This window comes from Triturus cristatus, chromosome 1_1 (genome assembly GCF_964204655.1).
Source record: "Triturus cristatus chromosome 1_1, aTriCri1.1, whole genome shotgun sequence".
NCBI lineage: Eukaryota > Metazoa > Chordata > Amphibia > Caudata > Salamandridae > Triturus > Triturus cristatus.
Genome location: NC_140579.1, coordinates 78,223,621 through 78,245,000, shown reverse-complemented (window position 1 = coordinate 78,245,000; position 21,380 = coordinate 78,223,621). Strand labels below are relative to the sequence as shown.

Below are 21,380 nucleotides of genomic sequence, written 5' to 3'. Positions count from 1 at the left end.
GCGGTCGGAGGATGTGGGAGAGGAAGATGGCGGTGCCATTCTCGGGCATGGGGACTCCAATTGACCTTTGCTCTGTTCCTGTCACGGGCACTAGGCCCAACCACAGACGTAGTGCAGTGTTTTTATCGGCACAAGTAGGGCAAGGCTGGATGTTAGGAATTTTGAGGATTCCAGAAGTTTTCATCACAAAAATGTAAGGATAATGTGTGATTTCAGGCAAAGTTAGAGGTTTGCAGGGCCTTGTGTGTGAGGAAACCATGTGGGATTCACGCAAGGCACACCACCCTGGAATCCCCTGGTTGTCCACTTTTCACAAATGTCTGTAGTTGGTAGGTTTCCATGGGTGGTGGCCGAGCAGGGCCCCAAATTCCACAGCTGCCCTTTTGCTAATCTCTCCACGAAGGACCTAAGGGCCTTTTGTGTCAAGGTCTCTTATCCCACCCACACACGTGAGGTACAATTTTTCAATAAGGAGACTTGCGGGAATGCTGTGTGGTAGGACGTGCATGGAAAATGTGTGTTTTTAGTTAAAGTTTATGGTTTGCAGGGCATTGTGGGTAAGACAATGGTGTGGCATGAATGCAAATCACACTACCCTGGACTCCCCCGATTGTCTAGTTTTCAGCACTGTCTGGGTCTTCTTGGTTTTTCCAGGTGGCAGCCTACCCAAGCCTAAAAAGTGCAGCCGTTCACCATTGCAAACGGGACAATTTTGGGAGTGAGCCACACCGTGCTGTCCCATATGTAAAAAAAACACCCCAAACAATCAAATGTCCTCTTGATTGCCATTGGGATTGGATGCTTTAGTCTGCAGGGCAGCAGAACAACTGATGAGGTTTTAGGGGTGAGGGTGTTGCCTGATGTTAGGTTGGGCAAGACTCACCCCGTTATTTTATTAAAAATATAAATTCCTGCCATACAGTGGGCTTTCTGCTCTCCTTATGGGGCAGATCTTTTGTAATTAACCCCATCTGCCCCCAGGGGGGCAGAAAGACTTTTACCCGATTCACCATGCCGGGCTGGCCCCACACCTATACTTTTTAGGAAATAAATTCCTGGTGTGTAGTGGGCTTTCTGCTCCATTAGGAGGACAGATCGTGGGTACTTACCCCATCTGCCTCCCGGGGGAGGGTGTGGGTCAGAAAGACTGTTGCCCAATTTACTTGGGGAGAGGGGCATAGCCATGCCTATTCTGGGCAGATGCCACCCCTATATTTGTTCTCTGACATCTAGTGGGCTTTCAGCACTCCCTATGGGGCATATTAGGGTTAATTACCCCATGCTGGACTGCCCCCACCCCTATATTTATTTAAAAAGCCATTCCCTGGCGTCTTATAGGTCTTCTGCCTTCCGGGGAGGTGGGGTGCAGATAAAGGGTAATTACCCCAGTCTTCACCCTGGGGGAGCAGAAGTACTGTCGCCCCATTTAGATGATGTGGGAGCATGTGGGCAGCCCCACCCCTATATTTAAAAAAACTTTCCCTGGTGTCTTTTGGGCTTTCTGCCCCCTAGAGGGCAGATGGGGGATAATTACCAACATTCGCTCCCAAGGGGGACAGACAGACTGTTTCCCCATGTACATGGAGTGGGGGCATGGCTATGACCATGCTGGACAGCCCCCACCCCTATAACTTACAATTAAAAAAAAAAATACCTGGTGTCTAGTGGGCTTTCTGCCTCCCCCCCCCCCCCCTCCCCCCCTCCTCCACCCTCCGGGCGGGGCAGTTATGGGGTATTTGCCCCCATCTGCTCCCCAGGGGGGCAGAAAGGCTGAAATTTAAAAATTGCCAAGTGGGAGCACAAGTCCTTGCCCAAGTAGCTGCTCCCCCCTATCCCTGGTGGCTAGTGGGTAGATCCCTGCTTTGGGGTCGCTCTCCTGTGGCGATTCCCAAGCACGGATCCACTGGGTAGAAGTACCTTTGGAAATGGGAGAGTGTTCCGTTTCCAATGATACCTCCCCCATGAGAATCGATACTTGTTATGTTATGTTATGTTAGGCGAACTTATATAGCGCGCAGCTACCCTAGGGTGTCCCGGCACTTGCTGTAGCTCTCCCAACACTCAGCAAAAAGGAGAATCAAAACAACCAAGTTTTGAGCGCTTTCCTAAAGGAAAGAAGATCGTTTGAATTCCTCAAGGCAAAAGGCAGTTCATTCCAGGCCCTAGCAGCACCCGCAACAAAACTTCTCCCACCCCATTTGGCTTTCCTTGTACTAGGGAGGATGATGAGTTTTGCTCCCAAGGAGCGCAGAGTTCTAGCCGGAACGTACCAGCGAAATTGTTGTCTCATATAGAGAGAGCCTGTGTTCTGCAAGGCGCGGAAAACAAAACACAAGGCCTTGAAAAGGATTCGCTTTTTTACAGGCAGCCAGTGGAATTTTCTTATTGCGCCGGAAATCGGGGAAGATCTCGATGTGCCCGTAAGCAACCTGGCTGCTGAGTTCTGAAGCATCTGAAGTTTATAAAGATTACCCTCCTGCATGTTCAAATAAAGACCATTGCAGTAGTCCAGACGAGACATAATCAGAGCTGTAACCACTGTAAATTTGCTATCCGCAGGCAGGAGCGGGAGTACTTTCCTCAAGCTCCTAAGAACGTACGAGGTGGTAGAGACAACCGCATTTACCTGAGCTTGCATGGAGAGGGAATCATCCAACGCCACCCCCAGATTTTTTACTTTCTGGGAGGGGACTGGGAGAGTACCCATGGCCTCAGGCCACCAACTAGGAGTTCACATATTGGCATTATTTCCGAATAACATCACCTCAGTTTTACTTGCATTCAGTTTAAGGCAGTTTTGAGACATCCAGTCTCCTACTGCCCCCATGCAATCATGTAGTCTCTCCCCAGACGCCCTCTCCTGACCTGGTAACATAGAAATTACTATCTGAGTATCGTCGGCATAAGATGTAAGACAGAAGCCATACGATTCAATCAACGGGGCCAGAGGAGAAACATACACGTTAAAGAGCGTGGGACTGAGGGAAGAGCCTTGTGGGACCCCACAGGGAAGAGAGAATGGATTTGAGACAAAGTCACCCAAAGCCACTGACTGTCGTCTGTCAGAAAGGAACGACTTTAGAAGAGACCAGGCTTTATTCCGTATGCCATATGCCGATAACCGGTCCATTAGAACACCGTGATGGACCGTGTCGAAGGCCGCGGAGAGGTCCAGCAGAATCAACACTGCCTTACCATTTTGGTCAAGCCCTCTCCTAATCTCATCCGTAGATTTGAGAAGAGCGGCCTCGGTACTGTGTCCTCCTCTAAAACCAAACTGGGTGGGATCCAGGGCGTTCGTATCACGCAAGAAGATACTTAACTTAGTGTTCAAATATCTTTCCACCAGTTTTGCCGGTAGGGGAAGGCGCGAAATAGGACGAAAGTTATTGGGGTCATTCATGTCCAAGTTTGGTTTTTTCAACAAAGGTAGTACCGAAGCTACCTTCCAACATTTTGGGAACTGCCCAAGAGAGAACATCGCATTATAAAGCACCGTCATGTTGAAGCTATGGGTTCGGGTGCCAACTTTGCTACTGCCACTGGACATTGATCAACAGGTGATCCAGATTTTGCAGTTAACAAAAAATTGAGGGTCTCTGGATATGTTATGGGAGAAAAAATATCCAAAGAGGGTTTTAGAACCAAACAATCAGTAGGGCCTAAGTTAACACTAACCGGAGTTTTAAAAGTATTGAAGATTGCTGCCACTTTAGATTGAAAGAAAATAGCAATTTCTTCGCAAAAATCCCTAGTAGGTGTAAGGGGAGTAGGTGATGGGTGCGCTAACCTAGTTACTGTTTTATAAAGTTCCTTTGTGGAATTAATTGCAAATTTAATCTGACGTGAAAAAAACTCTCTTAGTTTCCATCAGTAAGTGTTTGTAACACAAAATACTTTGTTTATAAATATCCTTGGCTAAAGGGGAGTAGCTCTTCCTCCATGCCCGTTCCAATTGTTTGCATTTTGATTTTTGAGATTTCAACTCTAGTGAATACCATGGTGCTGAGGGTTTTAGCCTCTTGGGGACTATCATTTTTTTGGGAGCAAGGGTGAGGCAAGCCTCATCAATCCAAGCTGTATATATAGAGGCAGCTTCGTCAACCTCTGCAGGGAGGGGTCTTTGTGAAGAGGAAAGAAGATCCCTCAGGTCATTTCCTTCCACCCTGTTCCAGGATCTAATTTCCTTGGGCTTTAGCACCCCCGGGGCTTTACCCTGATCTTCCAGTCCAATAGCATCGAACCTGATAGCATGATGATCAGACCAGGCAAGAGGCAGGATGTCAGAAACCACGAGCTGCGAAAAATTAGAGAAAATCCCGTCCAGGGTATGCCCAGCCTGATGTGTGGGGGCCTGAACCAGTTGTTTAAGTTCAAGACTACCCATAAGATCAATCAGTTTTTCAGTATCTCTATCCCCATCTATCTCTAGATGGAAGTTGAAATCGCCCAGGATGGTACATGAGTCCCATGACAAACCCTCCTCAAGGACAGATCTCACTTCTGCTAAGAACGGACTCCTAAGTCCCGGCGGCCTATAGATTAAAAAAACCCTAAAAATGTGACCATGATAAGAGGTGAGAACGAAGGAGAGGGCTTCAAAACTAGAATAAGTACATGTAACGAAAGTGGCTTTAATAGAGCTATCATAAATCACAGCCAACCCTCCACCTTTCTTAGAAGGTCTATTTGCCGTGTAGCAAGAGAAGCCAGGAGGTATGGCTTTCACAAGATCTGGTCCAGAAGCTTCATCCAACCAAGTCTCGGTGATGAAAGCTATTTTAATATTCTTATCCTCCAGTAGTGTTGCACACTCAACACTATGTTTAGCCAATGAACGTGAATTAATTAATAGGCATTGAAGCACATCCGTAGACCTGCCCTAAATAACTTGGAGTCAAAATCGCGAACTTCTCTAAGTGTTTTTCCGAAGCCAAGCTCTGGCAAAGGCGTGAGACAGGTCGGGCATAGCTGAGGTGTAGGCCCCGAATCCGAGGCAGGTGAGATACAAACACAAGCAAGCTGCCTAGGAACAGTGTTAAAGGCTCGTAATTACCCACTAGAAAAGCTACATAAAATAAAATCATCAGGAGGAAATTGGCCAGGGTTTTTGGCGCATAGCGCGGTACGAGCGCGGACGGGTGCAGACGGGCGTGCCTTAGGCGCGCCCGCTGCGTGCGTCCGCTGCGCGCAAGCGCCATGCGCGTTTAAATGAGACTAAGCCCTAAAAGACTGCAACACTAACCCCCTCTCCACCCAAAATGGCGGCCCCCACCAGTCCTCGTTACATGAGGGTGGTGGCTGAGATATGCCCCTGAGCACTGATTCAATGAAAGTAAAACGAACCCATCAGCTCGTATTTACTTTGACTTTTACTGCAATGATGTCAGCGCGCCCTGTGCATCGATCGACATTGCATATATATAGGAGTCCCTGTGGTGCAGAGCACTATAGGGGCTTCAGAACCCTCCCCAGTGTTGGCCAATGGTCGACACCCTCACTGGGAGAAGGGCGGCTGTCGGCAAGAGGTTTATTAAACAAACCTAGAGTGGCAGGGGTATGGAATTCCTATTGCCAGGCTCCCTGGTTTGTATTTATTTGATTAATCTATGCACAAGCCTTTACTGCTGATGTGAGTGCTTTCAGGTAATGCAGTCAACTGAGAGCCCAGCTTGCATCACTGACAGAGTTTTCAGAATAAAAACACGTTTGTAAAATTGTACAATGGAATTACTTGCAATTCTCCCAGATTTCTCCCGGAGTGTATGCAAATGCTTGCAGAAGCGCGAACACAGCAATGGTGATTACTTTCAAAACAAAATGTACAAAAAGGAAATTGCAACTCTAAATATCATTTGTTAGAGCAATGATTTAGTAAATCATATTTGTAGCCAATATATTTTTTTATAATGAAAGTGACCAAAGTGCACCCTCTGTTATTGCATTAGTTCAGATTTACAACTTTCAGGAATTCATAAGAGTTTACAGAAGTAAGCCTGAAAGAATTACTCCTAGCAACTTTTTGATTTTCATTAAAAAGTTGCAAATTCATTTTTCCTTCCCAGTCTATTTCCCACCATGAAAGAAGTGTACTTCTGCCTTTTTCAGGAGTACATTTTCAACATCTTCCCATGTGGGAAAAGATTGGAGAGGAGTTAGTGAATACCCATAAACGGGCATTTGTAGGTGTGCGCAGACTCTCAGGAAATCCCACTACCACTTCTTTTCTATTTCCAGACTGTATGGCCCTGATTACGTGTTATATGGCTCTGACTGGGGTGTATAGTACTCCTAAAAACAGCCTTTAGCGGTAACTCCAATAATGAGTTTACCCATATAGAATGGGAAATAACGGTTGCAGACCCGGTTTTTATCGGATGCAGTTCTTTATGGCATTATAGTTTCTGTGGGGATTATCTCTCACATTTACCACCTGTTTTAACAGGTGGTTGATATGAGCAAGGACGGCTTTGGAGCAAGGGGGGCGAGTGAGAATAGGGGACCGGTTGGGTGGGCCAAGATAGACTATCTTCTATAAGCAGGGGGGCATTTCAAGCTTCCCTTGTGCCATGACTTGGAGTTTGATGCAGCCAGAAAACGAGTCCAGGCTGTAATTGTCGTACGTGAGTTAACGTACTAGTTGTGGGAAGCAGAACGTAGTCCTCTTTCTTTGTTATGTCGCCTCCTGACGTCGTGGCCAATCCGATGTCGAGGATGGCTGTGACGTCAGGGGGCGGCGAGAGGAGGACAGAAAGAGCGCGAGGACGCTGGCTGGCGGTTGGGATCTCCGCTGCTCCTCGTGGGCCTCATCATTTATGTAACTGAATAAAGCAACTATACTTGCCAGCAATCCTGTCTCGCCTCCCTCATTCATGCCACTACAAATGTCGACGAGGGTTAAAGCTTCTGTTGCGGCCCACGAGTGAGTTCCGGCGTGCCTGGTATTCCTTTGCTGCTGCGGTGGCGCGCCGATGTCTCCTCGCTTGCTCCTACGCTGAGAGCTCCATCTTCGTTGACTCCTCGCTCCTGCCCCTGCCTGCTGGATGCTTGCCCCTGCTGATGAGCCCCGCTTTGACGTCTGCTGCAGGTGTGCGCGATCGCGCCCTGCGCCCTGGTGACCACGTGAGCTGCCTCCGGTGAGCTGCTGCGGAAGGTGCGCCTCTTCTGCTGTTCCTTAGCGGTCCCTGCCACGTGAGGCTCAGGCAGTGTGCCGTGGCGCCGGACCCTTGCCAGTCCCTGTGTGTCCCGCCGGGGGTGCAGCCGGTGTGTTCCTGGTCTCCTGCTCTCCCAGGTGCTGGGGTGTTCTTCTGCGCTGCCTGGGAGCCTCCTGAGTCGCTGTTGCTCCTGTTCCACGTGGTCCTGCTCTAGGTGTGTGCCTGCTCTCCGGCCATGGCGCAGCCCATCAATATCTGCGTGCCTCCCCTCTTCCTGGACTCCCCGGGTAAGCCGTGCATGAAATGGAAGGGGTGGCTGCGCGCATTTGAGAACTACATCGTCTCCATTGATGGTAAGGGGTATAGCCCCGAGCGGAAGAAGTCGCTGTTATTCGGACTGTTGGGGAAGGCTGGCCAAGAGGTTTTCGACAGCTTACCAGTTTACGTGGACCCTCCGGGGGCCCTCGTTCCTCTGAATGAGTACCAGGAGGCGGTTAAGCGGCTTGAACTGCAGTATTCTGAGGAGGGTAACATGGTGGGGCGCCATAAATTTGCGTTGCGGAAACAGGAGGATGGAGAGACTATCGAAGAATATATTGCATGTCTGCGCGTTTTGGCCCAAGACTGTGAATTTGCGGAGATGACGGACACCTACATCAGGGATCAGGTGGTGTTCTACTGCCATTCTAAGAAGGTGCAGGAACGGTTGCTCTCTTGCAGGAACCCTTCGCTGAAGGATGTGGTGGCCATTGCAAAGGCCGTTGAACGCTCCATGGTGTCCACTAAGGAACTTGCGAGCACGAGTCAGGCATCTAATGTGTTCTATGTGCAGGACAGACATAAAAGTGCACCCAAGACTCCAGACAGGGCGGCGAGTGATAGAGGGGGGGGGCAGGAGGCCGCTCGCTTGTTTTAGATGTGGGTCGAGGGACCACTTGGCGGATAGCAGGACCTGCACCGGCCCTGTCCAAAAGCTGCTCTAAGTGCAAGAAGGTGGGCCACTTCGCGGCAGTGTGCAAAGCCAGGAAACCTGGTGGGGGCATGAAAGTGAGCTCGGTGAGCGATAGTGATGTGGATGCGGATGCGGACATCGTGCTGTCCATTGATGCTGAGGATGGTAGAGTGAAGGGGCCTATTGGCTCCGTCCTGATCGATGCAGTTGAATTGCCATTTACGGCAGATTCTGGTTCCCCTATTACCCTGATATCTGATACGACATTTGATTTGAAATGGCAGGGTGTGCGATTGCATGAGACGGATGTGAATCCGAAGGCCTTTGGGGAACAAGACATAGTGATGATGGGGTACTTCTGGGACTCCCTCACCTTCAGGGGGCGAACAGTGAGAATAAAGATCTATGTGGCTGAAAAAGGAAGGAGCCTGGTGGGGTGGAAGGACCTGGCCAAGCTGGGGGTGATGCTAGTCCCGGGGGCGGACAATCCCATAGTTCTGAGGGATGATTGGGTCAACTACGTGCAGCCTGATGATTTGCATGAGGGCTTAGCTGAGGTCATCGGCAAATTTGAATCCGTTTTTAAAAACAAAGTAGGATGTGTGAGAGGATTCGTGCACGCCATACGGTTGAAAGAGGATGCTGTGCCGATAAAGCACAAGGTCAGGTCGGTTCCCCTATCTGTCAGAGGGGAGCTGAAGGCTGTTCTTGATAGGCTGAAAACAGAGGGAGTGATAGAGGAAGCAGGCGCATCAGAGTGGGTGTCCGCAATCATGGTGTTCAAGAAGAAGAGGACAGGGGACATTCGGCTGTGTGTGGACCTGCGATCCTTGAACAGAAATATCCTGGTGAACTGCCATCCTCTGCCCAACATTCAAGAGATCTTGTCTTCCACGTCAGGATCGAGGTTTTTCACTTTGATAGACCTGAAGTCCGCGTACCACCAGGTGTGCCTCACGGAGGATTCCAAGAAACTGACCACCTTTATTACCCCGTTCGGAGCGTACAGGTACGTCCGTCTCCCGTTCGGCCTCGCTTCTGCCTCCGGTGTCTTCCAAAAACTGATGGATCTGCTCTTCTGCGACATGAATGGTGTTGAAGCCTTCCAGGACGACATTCTAGTCCACACGGCGGATGAGGAGGGGCACCTGGAGCTGCTGGGCAAAGTGCTGGAGGTGCTGCGAGAAAAAGGGATGACGGTCTCCAAGGACAAATGCAAGTTCATGGAGGGGAAGATCGAATACTTAGGACACGTGCTGACCCCAGAGGGCATTGCGTCTAAAGATGACTTGGTGAGGGCCATACGTGATGCTCCATGTCCAGGAGACAAAGACGCCTTGCGATCGTTCCTGGGGCTCAGTGAATACTATTCCAAATTCATTCAGGGATACGCGACCAAGGTGGAGCCTTTAAGGAAACTGCTGAGGAAGAACGAAAAATTCACATGGGCGCAGGACCAACATGCTGCTTTCGAATCCATCAAGCAGGCCATCGCGGCGGCTCCAGTGCTACAACCGTACAACAAGGACCTCCGGAACGTGATCACAGTTGACGCTAGCGCCAAGGGTATCGGCGCGGTGTTTTGCCAGTTTCAAGGGAAGAAGGAGAACACGGTCGCTTTCATATCCCGGTCACTGAGTGAAGCTGAGAAGCATTACAGCACCATCGAGCGGGAGACGCTCGCGTGCGTATGGGCCGTGGAGAAACTGAAGAACTATCTGTGGGGTATGGAGTTCGAACTGGTCACTGACCACAAGCCCTTGATCTACATGATGGACGGCGAAGGTCGCGGCAATGGGAAAGCCAGCTCGAGGCTTCTACGTCTGCTGTCCAAGCTGCAGGAATATCACTTCGTCATCAGACACATCAAGGGTGGCCTCAATTGCAGGGCGGATTGCCTGTCGCGCATGCCGGTCATTGGCGAGGAGGACGTTTCCCTGGATGACACGGAGTGCGTGGTGGCACTGGTGGACGCTACGGCCATTTGCGAGGGATCCATTTCTGAGGAAGAATGGTTGACAGCCCAGGAGAAGGACATGACTATTCGTAGGGTGATGGACCATCTGACGGCTCGTTGGCCCCCGATATGGAACTTGCACGTTGCTCTCAGGAGATTCCAACAGGTTAGCCCTGAACTTACCATCGAGGGCGGCTTTGTGAAGAGACATGAGCTGTTTGTGCCGCCGGAAGGGTTGAGAGAAAAGCCAATCAGGATAGCTCACAGGGGCCACCCGGGCGGTACTGCCACGAAGAATCTCCTCAAGCAATACTACTGGTGGCCAGGGATGTGCAGCGACGTCGGCAGCTTCATTGATCGGTGCGGACCGTGTTTAAGGGCCGACAAGCACTGGAAGACGGCAAAAGGGGAGCTGCAACTGGTGGACATTCCTGCCGGCCCATGGATCAAGGTTGCCATTGACTTCGCAGGCCCGTTTACCCTGCTGCCAGGCGACTGCAGACATCTCATTGTTCTCACGGATTACTTCTCCAAGTGGATCCACTACAAGTTCGTCAGGGAGGTTACCACTGAACGAGTGATCAAGGCGCTGAAGAAAATTTTCGCTAGTGAGGGACAGCCGAAGATTTTGGTGTCCGACAACGGCACCCAGCTGGTTTCCAGACAGATGAAGGACTTCCTGGCCAGATTGGGAATCAAGCAGGAGAAGACCCCGCTCTACAGCCCTAAGAGCAATGGGCAGGTCGAGCGGATGAATAGATTCCTGAAGGAGGGTGTACAACAGGCGGTTGCCTCTAACTTAGATGTGAAAGCATTTCTGGCGGACAAGGTGCACACTTTCCATAACACGCCTAATGAAGTTACGGGGCACACTCCGTTCTACCTGATGAGAGGGAGAAGGTGTATGAGTGAGCTTACCCCCAAATTTAATAAGTGGTATGACATGAGGGAGGAACCTGAGGAAATACCTGATGAGAGGTTGAGAGTCAAAGAAAGGATTGTGGCTAAACAGGAAAGCAACAAACGGTATGCTGATATGGTAAACAGAGCCAAAGTTAAAGATATAGTGCAGGGGGATTGGGTATTGGTGAAGAAACCGACCAAGGTGATGAAAGGAGAATCTGTATTTCAAACCCCTGTACGTTTGCAAGGAGTGACAAGGGGAGCTGTCTGTTTGGAAGGAGGGGGATGGCGTAGCAAGGACGATATTGTCAGGCTCAAGGCTGGCCAAGAGGAAATCATCATGAGAGGCAACCATGTGCGTGAGGCCGAGAGCCATGACAGTATGTGTGAGTGGCAGGATCATGAGGCCAATGATGGAATCACTGGTGATGGTGTGAGTGGGAATACGCCCCCCATACGAGGGCGGACCGGACATGGGAGTGCAGACCGGCGTGAGCGTACGTGGCGCGGCCTCGGGGATGCCGAAGGCCGTAGTGGCAGCAGCCCCAAAACTGTGAAGAGTGACAGTCACAATGTAACGAGTTCAGGCCAAGATGGTACGGGCGCTGGCGGGGGGGGGGGGTCAAACCCATATGTTACTCCCAGCAGGCCAACAAGGCATATCAGAGCTCCCAAAAGGTTCGAAGATTTTGTGATGAGATGAAGCTCTGTATGTTTCTTAATGTGTTTCTTAATTTGTTAATGAAGGGAGATGTCGTACGTGAGTTAACGTACTAGTTGTGGGAAGCAGAACGTATTCCTCTTTCTTTGTTATGTCGCCTCCTGACGTCGTGGCCAATCCGATGTCGAGGATGGCTGTGACGTCAGGGGGCGGCGAGAGGAGGACAGAAAGAGCGCGAGGACGCTGGCTGGCGGTTGGGATCTCCGCTGCTCCTCGTGGGCCTTATCATTTATGTAACTGAATAAAGCAACTATACTTGCCAGCAATCCTGTCTCGCCTCCCTCATTCCTGCCACTACAGTAATGTAGTTGGTTTCCAAACCAATTTTACTGGACTTATTTTCCGGCTGCTAAAATCGGGTCCTTCGATCCTTGAGCAGGTAAACCCGAATGCAGGAAGTACAGCCCCCTCATGATTGAGCGCAACAGAATTCCCTATGGGAATTCCCATCAACCCATATTCAAGGCCTATGTAGATTTTCAAAATCAGAACGTTGCTAAAGTCCAAACCCTGATATAATATAAGCCCTAACATAATCAGAGAAGCACTTGTCAGTGCTTTGGAATAATGTGAATGTTGCCATAATTTGTCACATCTCACCATGGTGCTGAAAAGGACAAGCTGATTGTTTACAGGATTGGTCAGGGGTCTTCAAACTAGGGGAGTGAGCCCCAGTAGGGGGACTTTGACTGATCCCAGGGGGGTGCCAGGCTCTGGTTAAAAGAAGCACCATGCGGATAGCAGTGCTTTGAGCTTAAAACCAATGATCAGCGGTAGCCTCTCTGTAATGGGCCATCACTAACATCCTTTGTCATTTATGTTTGGCGGGGAGTATTTGTCAAAAGGTAAAGGACTCCAAATATTCTTCAAACCTCCCCGCCCCCATTTCGGATAATCACACTGTGATTACTTTTACATGTTTATAAGCCCTATCTAACCAGAAAAGTATGTTTGACAATCATGTATTTGATTGCATTTTTAAAAGGTTTAACATGACTGTAATGTTTACATAATGTCTAGACATAGTTAAACATTTCAAATTTAATAGACTAATTGTTAAAATTGAATGAATAGGTATTTTACAAAATTCCACCCCCCTGTGTAAGTATCTCAACCTCTTGAAGGATAGTTGCACAATATCTTTATGGCTTTTAAAATATAGACTTTCTTGTTTTTAGGAGAAGTTTCAGAGCTATCTGGTCTGTTTGAAGAAAAAGCTTCAGGATATTCTTGAACTGCATCTCAAGGAAGAGATGAAAGTGACCCAACTAGAGGTAAGAGAACCGTAATTGATATAGCAGCATCATAGAGCGAGGACCCCAAACATCATCTCACTTAATCATGTGTTTAAAGGGCGACCATAGCGTTCATCTGAGGGATTAGCCATACATGTCTTAAGGGCATCCTGACTGTGCTTTGCAACGATCACCTGCATCTTCCTTAAACATAGTCCCTCTAGGCACCCAGGGGTTTGCCACAGTTATTGTCTGGATGTGTGTAAAGATTATTAACGCCTTGCTTTAACCATATCCCTGATTTATGTATAGCTACCTTCTTACGGGATATGACCACAGTGCAGGGTTGATGGTGTTGAGGATATTATTGTTTAAGTGCATAACTACGTGTTAAGTAATCCTACATAGGTGACTTAATGTAGTCTCCGGTTTCCCTCCTAATCTTTGGTGTATTTTCTGCATTTATTTTGACAGGGGTCATTCAGAGGGCCTGCATTGCTCCAGCCTCTGCTGTAACCTCCCTTCATTACATCCAGGGCTTTTTGTTGATTCTGAGCAGAGCTGGAATTTCAAAAGTTGGTCCCACCGTCCTGTGGTGTAAATTCACCCATGGGTGCTGATGAAGGGAGGTGGACAATCCTAAAACCCAGATAACATGAAGGATTTTTTAATCTTTTACAAAAGGTTGTCATTCCGGACATATTTCCACGTTGGCCCCCGCAATTATTAAAATCGCCAGAAGCCTCTGGTGCAAACCCTTTTAATACCTCTAGTGAACCTAAATATGCGGTAATATGGAAGAAGTGAACTTCTTGTCCTCTCCATTAAAGGTGCTAAAAAGAAAGTGAAATCTTAGCACTAGTTGCCTAATTGGTAGAGTTTGGGACACAGGCTTGCGTGCATTTGTGTTGTGATTGTCTACGGCATGCTTTCTACTAACACAGACTCCCTGTTTTTTCCGTTAACTCCTACACACAGTTAATAGCGCACTGTTGTTCATCACATGTTGAATGATAAGAAAACCTATGTCATAATGGGTCTGCCTCAGAGTGGATTGATGCATTCATTGCATCAAACCTGTGTCATGATGGGTCTGCCTCGGAGTGGATTGATGCATTCATTGCGTCAAACCTGTGTCATAATGGGTCTGCCTCGGAGTGGATTGATGCATTCATTGCATCAAACCTGTGTCATGATGGGTCTGCCTCGTAGTGGATTGATGCATTCATTGCATCAAACCTGTGTCATAATGGGTCTACCTCAGAGTGGATTGATGCATTCATTGCATCAAACCTGTGCCATGATGGTGTTCTGCTTGGGTTTTCGGATCGGGTGGAACCCGCTTTACAGAGCCCTTCTGACCCAAAACAGAACGTTACCCCCTCCCTAGGGTCTTTTTACACCCAAATAACCACATATATACGTACCACCTAAGGACAGGGAATTCCTATTATATATATATATCAAGACCTCACAGCCTCGCAATCTCAGCAACCACAGTCTCGCGGCCTTAGGCAGACCCAGAATCTCCTACCCATTCGGCAGCGACACACACACGATCTCGCGACCTCAGTCAGGTCCAGAATCTCCTACCCATTCGGCAGCGACACACACGATCTCGCGACCTCAGTCAGGTCCAGAATCTCCTACCCATTCGGCAGCAACACACACACGATCTCGCGACCTCAGTCAGGTCCAGAATCTCCTACCCATTCGGCAGCGACACACACGATCTCGCGACCTCAGTCAGGTCCAGAATCTCCTACCCATTCGGCAGCGACACACAAAGTCTCGCGACCTGGGTCAGGTCCAGAATCTCCTACCCATTCGGCAGCGACGCACTCACGATCTCGCGGCCTCAGTCAGACCCAGAATCTCCTACCCATCCGGTAGCAACACACAAAGTCTCGCGACCTAGGTCAGGTCCAGAATCTCCTACCCATTCGGCAGCGACACACTCACGATCTCGCGGCCTCAGTCAGACCCAGAATCTCCTACCCATTCGGTAGCAACACACAAAGTCTCGCGACCTAGGTCAGGTCCAGAATCTCCTACCCATTCGGCAGCGACACACACACGATCTCGCGGCCTCAGTCAGACCCAGAATCTCCTACCTACACGGCAGCCTTAGCACGAGCTCATCCTATTAGTACACGACAGGGGAATTGGGACTATATATCAGATCACACAAAGACTATTAGTTGAGCACAACCTGTTCTCTAGTTCGAGGGGCTTGTTTTCCCCCTCATCCAGTTACCACTTACCTGACCACGATTAACCTCTGTTCATTTCTAAGGCAACTCTGACTAAAGAATAGGCTATCCTCCTATACAAAAGTACACAACACATGCTAACGTACAATAAGCTAAATACTTTATTTAAATGCCACATGCACATTTACGGAACACATCATACATATATAACCTGCAAGGAAAGTAAAAGATTAAGTTATACACTTCAAAGAAAAAGGGATCGACTTCACCTTGAGGGTACGTCGCCTGTACTCAATGGTCATCTAGGTTCCCTTCTCGTCTATGCCTTGGCTTAGCCTGGAAGTCACCCCTCTGCAGTTGTGGGTCTGCTCCCTTCTCCCTCTCCGAGTCACTGGAACCTCGTCCTTATCGGCTACTCTCTCCTCTTTGGATTCAAGTTCATCATCAGTCTTCCCTGGAATAAGTAATAGCTCTTCTGCTAACGGCCAGATGCCGCCTATGGTCTAGAAGCAAGTGCCCTTATCTCACTCAGACTTTCACTAATATAGAAGTGCATTCCCTCATGGAAATTTCCAGCTCGAAACCTGCCGCCCACCAAATTCCTGTACCTCCCCGTACCAAGGACACTTTCCCAGCCGGCCGGCCTGATGTAGTGTCTTCGGCATGAAGAAAAATACAATCCTTCGATAAGGGCCGGCCTGAACCGGTTCTCTCCGAGCGAATAACACCTCATAACTAAAACATCCCCCTCCCTCTGGAAAGGTCCCGGGCTGCCGGAGCAGAAAGAAAGATGGAGTCTCTCCCGTTTGAGGCCTACCAGGCCTGAATTCAACACAGCTCCATGAAACAACCTTACTATAGGGCAAATTATCCTCAAGGCTAACGAATCTATCCCCTAGGCTATGTGTGTAGGCCCTGAGCTAAGGCTAGGAGCACGGGATGGTGTCACAAATGTCTAATAGATAGGCCCTACTCACTACTCCAGTCCTTAGACTCGGATGGAAAGAGACTGAAGTCATATGGATTGCCCTGCAACACCGGAAGGCCGGGAAAATCGAGCAGTACATTCCACCCTTGACTTCAGTCTATTATATATATACTAAACGGAACTAACATCTGTGGAAGAATAATATGAAACAAAACTAACTGATCTATGTCTAGTACCAGATGTGCAGAATTGAAGCAGTGAAGGGATACACTGAATAAAACAACAAATAGAAATTAAAACAACAAGAGCAATCAAAATGCCACCTAATGTGTGGCGTAGCATATTCATGTCTGGCAACCAGTTAAAGAGCCAGTCAAACCAGCTCTGATCAATGTGTTTCCTAACTTCATTAGTTAGGTCATGCAATTTATCTATGTGTGCACGAATGGATTGTGTATGATCAGATAAGTTAAAACAGCAGAGACCTTCGAAATCTGAACAACCATGTCCATGTTTAAGCAAAAGATAATCAATGGCTGCTCTATTTTGCAAAATGGCCCTACGTTCACCCTGGGCGTCTAATAGCAAGTCAGACAAGACTGTAGAAGTATGATTAATAGATTTGACCATCCAGCAAGCCATTTTCCCAATGGATTTAGCATTATAAACCGCCAAAGCAGGGACACCAATAATTGAAACAGCTAGACTAAGGTATTCAGACTTGGAATATAAATGCAAAGATGAGTCACAATCCTCCTGTAACGTAGTTGTATCTCGGAGCACACGAGAGTTGGCATTTGGATGTGATGAGAACATAAGTAAACTGAGTCTAGTAATGGCACACGGGCCTCCGGAAATGTTCGCAGGGACATAGGGCCAGGAAGTATTACCACATGAGAAAAGCCATCCGGCAGGTAGCAATATTGCACGATAGTGACTGGGAGTAACTACCAAACTATTGCAAGTCATATTGTTCTGGACTGAAGCACATGTGGTCGGTGTCCTCTGGAAACACAGAGTTCGTTCATGAGATGTGAGAACAGTGGCGCCTCTTAACTTGAGACGTAGACATTCAGAAATTGCATTAGGATTACATGTGAGGAAAAAGCATAGATCACCTTGTGTAATGTTATACGTAGTTATTTGGGATTGGATGGGAAGTTGCTCATTCGGCAGTTCAGTACATAGAGGACAATAGGCATGGGTAGCAAAATCACCCAGAATAATATTCGGACGAGCCTTTGAAACGTTAAAGATGCTTATTAACGTCTCCAGCGAGGCGGGGACAGCAACTAGGCACGTCGCTAAGATATCGTGCACAGATCTCATCGGTGTCAAACAGAAGTGAGGGGCATCAGTTACTCTTTTCGCCAGCAGTGTCCAAAAGTTCGATGACGAGTCCCACGCATTGAAGGAACGCAACACTCTGGTTCCCAATTCATCCCGGGTTAATGGGATCCCTTCTCTCTCTCCGAAGTAGACCGAACGGTGTCCAGTACCGACACATCCTGCAGCAACAATCCAAAGAATGATCTGAAAAAGAACCAAACACAGGCATTAATCATTCTCGTAAATAACATTTATCAGCTGGGACAGCTTCCCAGCTATCTTTCCCTGGCCTCATAACCAAAATAGTATTATCCTGACCGGTGGCAATAACCTCTGCTTGTTCAGGGGGAGTCTTAGGCGATTGCACCCAAATCTTGGCTCCAGGGTTATCCGTAGAGCCAAAGCCTTTCTGGCCTCGTACAGTTAGCAAAGTTGGGGCAGTGCCTTTCATTATTTCACCACTGAAAACAGGCATAATGAGTAATTGAGCCACTCGGTCGGTGCGGTGTATCAGCAAGTCATTCTCACTGCTATTTAGCAGAAGTACCTTAATCTCTCCCTGATAGTCGCTGTCAATTACCCCTCCAAGTACCTGGATGCCTTTTACAGCCAGCCCCGATCTAGGGGCGATCAATCCAAAATTCCCCGGTGGTATATGAATACCAACACCGGTAGCAATGATGACCCGATTTTTGCTTTCCAGAACGGTGTCATCCATAGCATGCAAATCTAAGCCTGCCGACCCTGGGGTCGCTCTGCATGGAGCCAGAGCTCCGGAAGTAATTTCCCAATACATCACAGTTTCATTAATTACATTAGGCATAGTCTCAACCTTTGGGGGGAACAAACGCATAAGTGGAGATTCAGCATTTAAAAAAGGACGATTATTCAGGATTAATAGTGCTTGGGGTAAAAAGTCTCGCCAATTTTTATACTTGTCATCTGTTAATTTACGTAGCTGGTCCTTTAACAGGCCATTCAATCTCTCCACCAGGCCCGAGGCCTGCGGGTAGTAAGGTATATGAAAGATCCACTCAATATTGTTTTCCACACAGAATTCCTGTACCAATCTTCCACGAAAATGGGATGCATTATCAGATTGAATTTGGAATGGCACACCATAATACATCATAATCAATTCTAATGTTTTAATGGTATTCAATTGGGTGGCTTGCTTACATGGAAAAGCTACCAGCAAACCACTATATGTATCGACAATTGTGCAAACATATTGACAATTTCTGCTCATGGGAAGGGGTCCGATGTAATCAATCTGCCAGATTTGAGCGGGCAATTTCCCGCGATGTAAATGACCTCTAACAATTTGGGGTACTTTACGCTGTCTGATATGCTGACAGACGGGACAATGTAGAATAACATTTTTGATTAGGTCCAGGGGAATATAAATTCCTCTATCAGCAGCCCACCTGCTAGTGGCCTTCTCTCCAAAAGTGTCCTGCCTTCTGGTGTGCCCATTTCGCCAATCCCGCAATATCAGGATCTTGTCTGTCCACCACTGCCTCAGCAGTTTTAGATTTCTCATCTGCAATGTTATGAAAAAATTTGTCAAGAGAATCTATGGGGGTGTGAGCATCCACATGGAAGATGGTAACAGTACTCTGTGGGAGCATTTCCCAAATCTCTTGCCATAACTCTTTTCCCCATAACTCTTTGGAGTGTAACCTCCAATTATGGGAATGCCAGGTCGGTAACCAAACGGCCAGTCCATTGGCAGTGGACCAGGAGTCGGTGAAAATATGGCATACACCAGGTAACTCCTGTTTCAAAACTTGATAAACGGCATAGAGCTCTGCGAACTGACTACTCTTCCCTTCACCAGTTGTGCTCAACAGTTTTTGTGTGACCGGATTATAAGACACCGCCTTCCAGTGCCGTGTAGTTCCAATAAATTTTGCTGACCCATCTGTGAACCACACATGGTTCCTGTCCTCGACGGACAAATCATCAAAAGGTTTACCCCACTTGACAGGAGACTCCTGTTCTAAAGGTACAGAACACTCACTCTCAGTCTCAGTCGATGGTGCTTGCGCCACTTGCTCATGTAAAGACGCAACTCCTTTCGGACCCACACGTGCCCTGTCTTGTATGTACCATTTCCATTTAATCACACTCGCCTCCTGAGCATGCCCAATTCGATGAGTTTTTGGTGAACTCAAAACCCACTGCATAATAGGAATTTCAGGACGCAAGAATATGTCATGTCCCAATGTTAATTGCTCGGTATCCACCAAAGCCCAATAACAAGCAAGTAGCTGTTTCTCAAAGGGTGTATAACGCTCACCAGCATCAGGTAGCTTTTTGGTCCAAAACCCTAATGGTACTTTGCACCTGCCTTGCTTCTGCCACAGACTCCAGTTTGCATAAGGGCCTTGCACAGACACATTCAAATCCACATCACCATCACGTACAGGCCAAAGATCCATAGCATGTTGAATTGCCTCTTTCGCTAGACTAAATGCATCTTGTTGTTGCTTACCCCATTCAAATGCATTCTTTTTACGTGTAACACGGTACAACGGGGCCAATATTTGACTCAAATGAGGAATATGCTGGCGCCAAAAACCAAATAAACCAATGAAGCTCTGGGCTTCCTTCCTATTCCTCGGAACCGAAAAATCAAGAATCTTCTGTTTAACTTGAGGGATCACCTCGCGATGTCCCTCATGCCAATTAATACCTAAAAATTTTACAGCTTGGGACGGACCTTGTAATTTGTCCGGATTGATCTCCCAACCTTTCCCACGCAGACACTCAATGACTCTATCTAATTGTGTTTGAACATCCTCTTGTGTTTCGCCTTGGATCAAAACATCATCAATATAATGACATATCTGAATTTTGGGATGAACTGGTACCTCAGTCAAGTGTTCTGCCACCAGCCGGTGACAGATCGTAGGGCTATGCACATAGCCCTGAGGAAGACTTCTGAACGTCATCTGACGCCCGTTCCACGTAAAACTGAACTGTTCCTGACACTCAGGGGCAATTGGAATAGAAAAGAAAGCATTAGCAATATCGATGGACGCATACCATGTACCTGGATGTGTTTGGATTCTTTCAATCAGGGTGATAACATCCGGTACTGCAGCAGTCAAAGAGGGCGTGTGTTTGTTCAATTCTCGATAATCAACAGTCATGCGCCAAGAATTATCACTTTTACGCACCGGCCAAACAGGATTATTCCAAGCAGAAGTAACTGGAGTTATAACGCCTGCATCAACCAACTCCTGAATGGTGGTACTAATCTCTTCATGACCACCCGGAATACGATACTGCTTCTGACAAACCACTTTGGTCGCCTGGGGAACTTGTATGGGGGGCATCCTTAAACGACCAACCCGTATAGGTCTGGACGAGATATAATGCGTCGTTCCAAATTGGTAACACCCATCATCAAGATGCAATGTCATTCCCTTCAAAATATCAATTCCAATTATGAATTCTAGAAGTGGCACCACTAATACAGAATATTCCTTTCTAGGGATTCTACCTATTCTCATTTCAAGCAAAGTTTGAACTGCAGGGGTTTCCTTTCCTCCTAATCCGGTAATAGTGAAAGGCTGCCCTGTAAATTTCTTTGATTTTCCATGAATAAGAGTGGCCTCCGCTCCTGTATCAACTAATGCTCGGGCCCTTTGGATATTACGATGTCTCCAAAAAATATCAATATCTACATAGGGTCTATTATCTCTGTGAGCCCATCTGTGTACCGGAGCTTGACCTATTTCCTAGTCATTCTTACTGCATTCTGTGTACCAGGACAAATCAGGATAAAGACTCTCACGTTTCTTAGGTATCGGTACCTCCTGTTCATATCCATCTCTATTACGAAATGGATTCCTGTCCTCTACATTGCACTGCGAGTTTCGATCGGCCAAACTGTATCGATCCTCCCTCCGTCTCAATTCAGGGGATTGATCCCTATCATCTCTACGTCTGCTGTAAGCATGATCATTTCTCCCCCTTT

General features: G+C 47.8%; 1 protein-coding gene across 1 annotated transcript in view; it reads left to right on the top strand.

The window, feature by feature from the left end:
- LOC146869492 (E3 ubiquitin-protein ligase TRIM39-like) overlaps positions 1-21,380 on the top strand; it is a 203,217-nt gene that overhangs the window by 51,138 nt on the left and 130,699 nt on the right. The window contains exon 2 of the mRNA XM_085600308.1: positions 12,866-12,961. Coding sequence (XP_085456434.1) covers positions 12,866-12,961 — 96 coding nt within the window. The remainder of the gene's footprint in view (positions 1-12,865; positions 12,962-21,380) is intronic.